General features: G+C 37.3%; 1 protein-coding gene across 9 annotated transcripts in view; it reads right to left on the minus strand.

The window, feature by feature from the left end:
• RAD54B (RAD54 homolog B) overlaps positions 1–9,159 on the minus strand; it is a 111,041-nt gene that overhangs the window by 20,692 nt on the left and 81,190 nt on the right. For 8 of the 9 annotated variants that reach the window (XM_037741870.1, XM_017538111.2, XM_017538110.2 and 5 more), the window contains 3 exons: positions 8,847–9,072; positions 8,030–8,237; positions 1,824–1,963 (listed from right to left, as the gene is read on the minus strand). In XM_037741870.1, coding sequence (XP_037597798.1) covers positions 1,824–1,963; positions 8,030–8,237; positions 8,847–9,072 — 574 coding nt within the window. The remainder of the gene's footprint in view (positions 1–1,823; positions 1,964–8,029; positions 8,238–8,846; positions 9,073–9,159) is intronic. The other variant, XM_037741871.1, reaches the window with a different exon arrangement.

The raw sequence follows: 9,159 nt of genomic DNA on the forward strand, positions 1-9,159 counted from the left end.
GTTTCCCTTAGTTTGCTTTTTTTTCTTTTTGAGACAGAATCTCGCTCTACCTGCCTAGGCTAGAGTGCAGTGGCGCAATCTTGGCTCACTGCAACCTCCGCCTCCTGGGTTCAAGTGAACCTCCTGCCTCAGCCTCCTGAGTAGCTGGGATTACAGGCATGCACCACCACATCCCATGATTTTTGTATTTTTTTTTTTTTTTTTTTTTTTTTTTTTTTTTTGAGACGGAGTTTTGCTCTTGTTGCCCAGGCTGGAGTGCAATGGCGTGATCTCGGCTCACCGCAACCTCCACCTCCTGGGTTCAGGCAATTCTCCTGCCTCAGCCTCCTGAGTATCTGGGATTACAGGCACGCGCCACCATGCCCCGCTAATTTTTTGTAGTTTTAGTAGAGACGGGGTTTCACCATGTTGACCAGGATGGTCTCGACCTCTTGACCTCATGATCCACCTGCCTCGGCCTCCCAAAGTGCTGGGATTACAGGCTTGAGCCACCGCGCCCGGCCGATTTTTGTATTTTTAGTAGAGACAGGGTTTCACCATGTTGGCCAGGCTGATCTGGAACTCCTGACATCAAGTGATCCACCCACCTTGGCCTCCCAAAGTACTGGGATTACAGGCATGAGCCACCACATATGGCCTGTTTCTAATTTTTTACCCTTACAGCTAAGTTTTTATTGTATTTTATTTTTTTGAGACAGAGTCTCACGCTGTCATCTAGGGCTGCATTGCAGTGATGTGATCTCAGCTCACTACAACCTCCTCCTCCCGGGCTCAAGCAATCCTCCAACCTCAGCCTCCCTGGTAGCTGGAACCACAGGTGCACCCAACCATGTCTGGCTAATTTTTTTTTTTTGACACAAGGTCACCCTATACCTTATAACTACGTTCTTAAATAAATCTGCTATAATTTCTTTCTAATAAATTCCTAAAAGGAGTATTGCCAGGCCACAAGATATACACAATTTTAATGCTTTTGATATACACTGTCAAACTTTCCTCAACTTGTGCCAATGTACATTCCAACCAACAATTTATATTCCAAATAGCAGGCTCTTGTCTACACTTGCTACGACTAGTAAATCCAAATTGGGGAGGTGGTAGACCTAGCTACTCAGGAGGCTGAGGCAAAAGGATCACTTGAACCCCAGGAGTTCAAGAACAGCCTGGGCAACACAGAGTGACACCATCTCTAAATAAACACACACACACCAATTTTAAAAAGTACAAAAGTTACTTTGGTTATTTTGCATAACTTTTCTCAAAACTAGTAAGGATGAACATTTTTATATGTTGTCATTTATAATTCTTTGTGAAGTGCCTATTCATGAATTTTAGACAAGTGATGATGTCATATTCCAAAATAAGGAATGCAGGAAATGAAGGATTGTGGAGAAAAATAAAGAGTTCATGGGCCGGGCGCGGTGGCTCAAGCCTGTAATCCCAGCACTTTGGGAGGCCGAGGCGGGTGGATCACGAGGTCAAGAGATCGAGACCATCCTGGTCAACATGGTGAAACCCCGTCTCTACTAAAACTACCAAAAATTAGCTGGGCATGGTGGCGCGTGCCTGTAGTCCCAGCTACTCAGGAGGCTGAGGCAGGAGAATTGCTTGAACCCAGGAGGCGGAGGTTGCGGTGAGCCGAGATCGCGCCATTGCACTCCAGCCTGGGTAACAAGAGCGAAACTCCGTCTCAAACAAAAAAAAAAAAAAAAAAGAGTTCACTACATTGATTTAATTTTTCTAAATCAAAATATTATGAAGTTATGGATGATTTCCTCAGACATACAGCTTTTTAAAAACATATTTATTAGAGTAAATTATACCTCAGAAGCAGAAGGTTCTCTCGATAAAATGATGGGTTCTTCATATATTTTCCTATAAGATGACAAAGAGCCTAATATTCCTGGATTTACAAAATCAATTAATGCAAAAAATTCTTGCAGATCATTCTGAATTGGAGTACCTAAAGAGAGATAAAAATGAGGAAAAGGTCAAGTTTGTGTTTTACAATCACAATCACAGGTTTATAGCAGAACCATAATGGAAGTTTGGAGAAATTTTTCCCTAAAATAAATAAATACAAGCAAATTGCCTAAAACTAAGAAAGAGCAGTCAAAGCAAGTTAAAAAAAAATGTATCAGTCACCACGTACATTTTTAACTCTGGTTTTAATTGCACACTAAATCCTCACATAGTAGTATAAGTGACTTCACAGTGACTAAGTGCAGGCTCGGTGGAGTCTCACTGTTAGGTTCAAATCCTACCTGCATCATTTACTGCCTGAGTGATCCTAAGAAAGCTATTTACACTACTTTATTATCTGTAAAATGCAAATAATAGTGGTTCCTAGTGTTGTGAGGATCAAAGTAGTCAATCCACATAATATACTTTGGTGCCTAGAACACAATAAATGTTCTATACCTTTGGCAATTCTTATTGTTATTATAGGTGTGTGACTTTAGACAAACTGCTTAAGCCCTTTAAATTCAGGATTTTTTTTTCATTTATAGAAGTATGAAGATAACAATTTTCCAGAATAATTATAATGAAAAGTAGAGACAATGTATATGAAGTACCCAGTAAAATGTCTGACACTCAGTAGACATTCATTGAATGGCACCTATTATTACACCTTTCCAAGTTGTCAGATCAAATTGAGATCTTCCCTGCCCAAAGGGTTGATACAGACTATAATGGATTCATATACCTTCCATATATTGCATACAGTATGCAATAGCTTTTGGCTAATTTTCAAACATTAACATGTTTCAATAATTAAAATAGTACCAAAAGAACATATATATCAGCATAAACAATGTAATTTCAGATGGCTTTCAAATTACAGACTAGAAAATGTTGTCCAAAGATATACATATTATAACGTGAAAAGTAAATAAAAATGCATTTATGTCATTAAGATGAATGACATAAATTTTTTAACATCAAGGAATTTAATGATCACCTCCCTGAAACTTAATGGGTCCCCCTACCCACGGTTGAACAAGCAATTGCTAATTTTTTAAATTTAACACATCTAGTCAGTTTTAAATTTTTAGACACATCATCGAAAGAGTTGGAAAAAATACATTTATGTTAGTATGGATTCAGTTAAGCCTCTAAAAGAATATGCTCGATGATGACAAATAAAGATTGGGGAGTATAGGAAAGAAGAGAAAGAACAGTAGAAGGATCACTATTGTTGGCTTTCAGACATTCATCCAACCCCAAATGATTAATTAAGTCAATCACAGTAATTCTATCCCCTCCTTTGCCAATGACTGACATACGAACGCGTTTGTGTCTCATACTAGGTTCACTGGAAGCAGAGCCTAAGACAGGGATTTGGTTGCACGTGATTTAGAGAGGGAGAGCTCTCAGGAGAAAGGGAATAATGGAATTAGAAAACGGTAGGAGAATAAACTAAGCAAGAATGGCCTCAGCCATAATTTTGGTTGAGCTAAATTACAGGGAGCTGTAGACCAATAAACTGAACCATAACATTGGTCCTGAAATTACTGTGAGGCAAGGGAGCTCCTTACCCCTAAATCAGCCAATCATTGATTGCAAACTATAGAGGAGAATACAGCTCTCATTCAATCAAAGATAATTCTCCAGAAAAGGGCTCTGAGTTGTTTAATCAATAATACCAGCAGCTAAAAGATGGTTACAATAGCCCAGAAAAGGAGAGCTAGAAAGGGCACCAAGAGATTCCATCAACAGCATGCGACCCATCCTGGCCAATGAGACAAAAGAAGTCCTCACAGAGGGGCTTTGGGGAAAGTTTCCTCACTCTTAAACATAGAGAAACAAAAGCAAGTCCTGTTCTCCTTTGGATATCATCACATCTATCTGTGATGTCTGGAACTGCTGCAGTCACTTGCTACCAGCCTGCAGATGAAGCTAACACCAAATATGGCAGGGCAGAGGATATAAAGAACCAGAATCCTTGATGACTATGTTAGATTGCTGTAGCCTGCATTACCTTTAGACTTCCAATTATATGGGAGAATAAACACATTTGATTCAGATTATCTGTTACTGGCATCTGAAATCCTCCCAACTGATATACAAGGGAAAGAGGCAATAGCAAAACTGGAAAAAAAAAGAAAAGCAGAACACAATATGGGAACAGGAAAAAGGATTTAGGGCAGAAAAGAAGAAGAGTAAGGAAGAGGGGGAAAAAGATGAGAAGGGGAATACAGCTACAAGAGAGGACCAATAGTATAGTATAGCATCATTATAAGGGTTTGTCACATTGATTTCTAGTGGTAATTTAGACCCCCCCCATTTGCTATTTCATTGCTCATCTCTAATTCTAAACTAGGTAAAACCTCTAGAAGAAAAAAAGAAAAAACTAAAGATTTTCAAGTCAAGTTGGTGTATTTACTAAAACTATTTTCAACAGTATGGAAAAGAAACTTCTGGGAAAATGAAAGAATGCTTTCTCTTCCCTATCTCCACCCTATCCCTAAAAAACTAAATAAATAAATAAACATTAAAAAAGCTTTTTGTTTTTTGTTTTTTTTTAAAAAAAGAAATCTACAACCCAACACTGTCAATAACCTACACCTATATCTCCTGTAACCTCCACGGAAGCTCTGAGAGCTCTTTATACACACTTATGCTTATATTTTTCCTTTAAATCCTGTAAGCCCACTTCTAGGAATCTATACAGAAAGAGTATATGCTTATAGATATTCATCACCACATTATTTATGATAGTAATGAATTAAAAACAACCTAATGTTAAATTGTAAGAATAGTTTTTAAGATTATGCAATATAATAGGAAATGTTTATATGAAAGATATTTTGATGTACATGTATGTGCAAAAAGATGTGTTTTGTATGTACATGTAAAGAATTTTAAAATATGCATGTATGCTCTCTGTGTGTATGTACAAATAATAAAATATATCAGGTGCTAACAATTAAGGAGGTGAGGTTGGAGGATGATTTCTGTTCTCCAGTTTCTAAGCATTCGATAGCAGTATGTGTGTTGTTAAATTTTCAGTCTGTAATAAGAATTTTGCTTCAAATCTCAGATTTATCTTTTTTATGATATAATAAAAGGACTGAATTATGTTCCCGTAAAATTCCTATGTTGAAGCTCCAACCCCCAATGTGACTGTTTTTGGAGATAGGACCTTTAAGAAGGTAATTAAGGTTAAATGAGGTCCTAAGGGTGGGGCCCTAATCCAATAAGACTGGTATCCTTATAAAAGGAGAGGGAGATACTTCACAGATATAGTTGCACAAAGAATAGAGTACATGAGGATATAGGGAGAAGGCAGCTGTCTGCAAGCCAAGTTGGGAGACCTCAAAAGAAACCAAACCTGCTGACATCTTGATCTTGGACTTCCAGCACCTAGAACTGTGAGAAAATAAATTTTTGTTGTTTAGGCTACTCAGTCTGTGGTCTTTCGCTATGGCAGTGCTAGAAAACGAATACACCTCTATCAATCAAACTGAATCCTAACCATTTTCCAGTAAATATTAATTCCACAGCACTGGGCTAGATAATACCAGGAAACAAAATCAAAATTATTTTCATTTGATTCTTAGTTATTGAGGATCTATCATGTATATAGCACTGTACATACTTCTTTTTTTTTTTTTTTGAGACGGAGTTTCGCTCTCGTTACCCAGGCTGGAGTGCAATGGCGCGATCTCGGCTCACCGCAACTTCCGCCTCCTGGGTTCAGGCAATTCTCCTGCCTCAGCCTCCTGAGTCGCTGGGATTACAGGCACGCACCACCATGCCCAGCTGATTTTTTGTATTTTTATTAGAGACGGGGTTTCACCATGTTGACCAGGATGGTCTCGATCTCTTGACCTCGTGATCCACCCGCCTCGGCCTCCCAAAGTGCTGGGATTACAGGCGTGAGCCACCGCGCCCGGCCACTGTACATACTTCTATACAAACATATATTTTCATAGTAAGTAACAAATCCTCTTGGGGATAAAATATCCTGCCCATAAAGGCAACGAATGCATTCAGGCAATTCTAAGTAGATAGGAACCAACTATGAGCATTTCTAAATTTAAAAGGTTAGTTAGGGCTAGTTTTTACCTAAATTCATAGCTCAGGGGGTAAGAGTGATAAGGAGAGCAAAACAGAAACAAGCTAAGATTGACAAAGGATACAGCGGACAATACTAATGCCTCAAATGAAACTATCTCACTAGTTGCCATCAAGACATTCTTGTTGAATGAAATCCTAGTTCAATTTTCTACTGCAGATTAAATTTAATTTGGAATGCCAGTTAAATTAGTATTTATCATTGAGAATATCAATAAAATTATATATTTTTGCTACAGAAAATTATCTGATTTTCAAGTGAGGAAGGGAACTACATTTATTTCTTATCTTCAGTACTTTTCAGTAAATTTTATTTCTCACTCTTCTTTTTTATTTCTTTTTCTCCTCCCTTCTAGTGCTAACCATTTTTACTTTATATCTGCAACTAATCTTTAAAGAAGCAACACTGACCCCCATCTTGAGCAGTAAGAAGAAAGTCTTTTTCTCTTCTAACTCAGTGTTACTAAATTCAGCTAACTCATTTTTTCCCATTACTTCATTGCTTTTCTAGCCGCAAGAATCTCAAGATCAAAGGCTAGTCAAGAAATCTGAACTGCAGCATTGGAAATCAAGTATAAAGAATCCACTCAGCTCCTCAAACAGCCAAAGGCATGAAAATCATTCAGATTATAGTTCCTATTTCCCTGACTTATTTTTTCCTTTAAAAAATGGCATTTTATAAATATTCAACATCAGTTTTCCTATTCTTTGGTTTCTGTATCACTATTATTGACAAACATTTGTTGGGCAAATAAATCTTGGGGGTAATAACTATGAGATTTGATCCTAGTCCTTTTGTCTTTATCATTGTGATTAAATTTAAAAAATAAGGTCATTTAACATTTCCCAAAATCATTTTTTTAAAGTACAGATCATTTTAAAAATCACTTTTGATAATGGTTAAGATAATCCTCCTATACAAATTGGAAGTCAAATGACGAAGAATTACTTAAAGGTGAGTAATCTTCCCCACCCCAACACAGTAAGAACAGAAGAGGAAGAGTTTCCTCCTCTCTCTTGTCCTGGGACATATTTCCACCCTATAGGTATAGGAAGGAGGTACAAGTTGTTGGTCATACTTCTTCTCCTTCCTCATTTTAACTTCAGAGGAGAGCTGTGACACGCATAAAGAAACACAAGATGGACAAAATGATCATGACACAGTAAGAATAATCATATCCTGACCATTCCTTCTAAAAGGGTTTGAGATGGTAGGGAAAATGAAGCCTTGAGTAGAAAATGGAGGAATTGTAAATATTAGTAATAACAATTCTCTTCTTCATTCTGCTGCCATGATGGCAAATTGGAAGGGCCATACAGGACCAAGATGAAATATAGGAGAAAAGCTACACTGAGCAACTTAGATCTGACTCTAACCTAGCCTTAAGTAAAAAGGTAGAAGAGGATTCTTATATTTACCATCTATCTCACCTTTTCAGACAGTCAGGTCCAGAAGCTTTGGCCAACAATAAACCATGCATTATGTAGCATATACATATAAAAATAACTGATATTTATATTAAACACTTACCATGTGTCAGATAGTTTCCCAAGAACTTTGCACGGATTAACTCCTCTGATCCTCACAAGAACTCTACAAAGTTAGATGGTATTACCATCCCTATTTTATAGACAAAAAAACTGAGGCACAGAAATGCTAAATAACTTGCTCCAAGTTGTACAGCCGTGTCAGACTCAGGAACCATGCACAAGCAATCCAGTCTAATCTCCTAAATTCCTTATCATGATATAATTGTGTTTATTCCTAAAAACCCCAAAATCTAGGCTATAGAAAATTATAGATTTGAAGATTAAGAATCCTACCAAGAGTCAATTAACACAGATTTATACTAATAAATCAGTTATCTGAATGTCAAGCATCATAGTACAAGTCTGTATGTTCACTAGGCAAAAATTCCAAAATATCTTCCCCAAACTGAATACTGACCAGTTAGAATTATTCTTTTATCACAAGAAAGGCTAATAAGGGCTGTAGTTGTCTTAATGGCACTGTTCTTCAAACGATGTCCCTCATCACAGATTAGAATATCAAATTTTATATCCTTAATTTGATCCAGGGAACGAAGTAACATTTCATAACTGATAACAAGAACAGAATAAAATACAGACTTGATGAATTCTTCGACTTTGTGGTCCTGAGGAAAAAAGATAGTATTTTAAAAATCAGGGACAGAAACTATATGAAATCAAATTTAAGCAGCCTATTCATGACAGTCACTTATCAAGAATTGGAACATGTTAACTTTTTGTGTCTTAGTCAACTGAGGCCACTATAACAAAACACCATAGATCAGGTGCCTTAAACAACAGACATTTATTTCTCACAGTTCTGATGGAAAGTCTAAGATCAGGGTCCTAGCATGATTGCTTTCTGGTGAGAAACCTCTTCCTGGCTTGCAGAAAAATGCTCTCTTACTGTATCCTCACATGGTATAGAAAAGAAGCTCTGGTGTCTCTTCCTCTTGTTACAGAGGCACTAATCCCACCACGTGGCTCTACCCTCATGACCTCATCTAAACCTAATTACCTCCCTACCCCACCTCTTAATACCATTATATTGAAAGTTAGGGTTTCAACATATGAATCTGGGGGACACAAACATTCAGTCCACAACAACTCAACACCAAAGCTAAGACTCCATTTTTGTGCAAAAGGGTTAGGGAGTTAACAAGTAAAAACTGAATTACTGATTTGAAAAGCTAGATTTTTTTAAATGACAAAGGCTAAACTTTTAAGTTTCTTACCTGATCAACAGTAAATATCTTAATCCTTTCACTTCCTAACCATTTCTGAAATTCTTTCTTCCAATTATTCACCAAGCTTCCAGGTGTGACAATTAGTGTCTTCTTTATTACTGGCTTGCCTCCATAGGGTCCCTGACACTGCAGTGTCCAGATGAGCGAAATACATTGCAGTGTTTTCCCTAAACCCATTTCATCAGCAAGAATAGCTCCACATCTGCCATTCATTCTGTCAGAAATAATTTTACTTCCTTTAATCACAATAGGAAAATATTTTATGTTCCTAAAATAATCAAGAACCAAAAACTGATATTTT

Source organism: Cebus imitator, unplaced genomic scaffold, assembly GCF_001604975.1.
Source record: "Cebus imitator isolate Cc_AM_T3 unplaced genomic scaffold, Cebus_imitator-1.0 Scaffold109, whole genome shotgun sequence".
NCBI lineage: Eukaryota > Metazoa > Chordata > Mammalia > Primates > Cebidae > Cebus > Cebus imitator.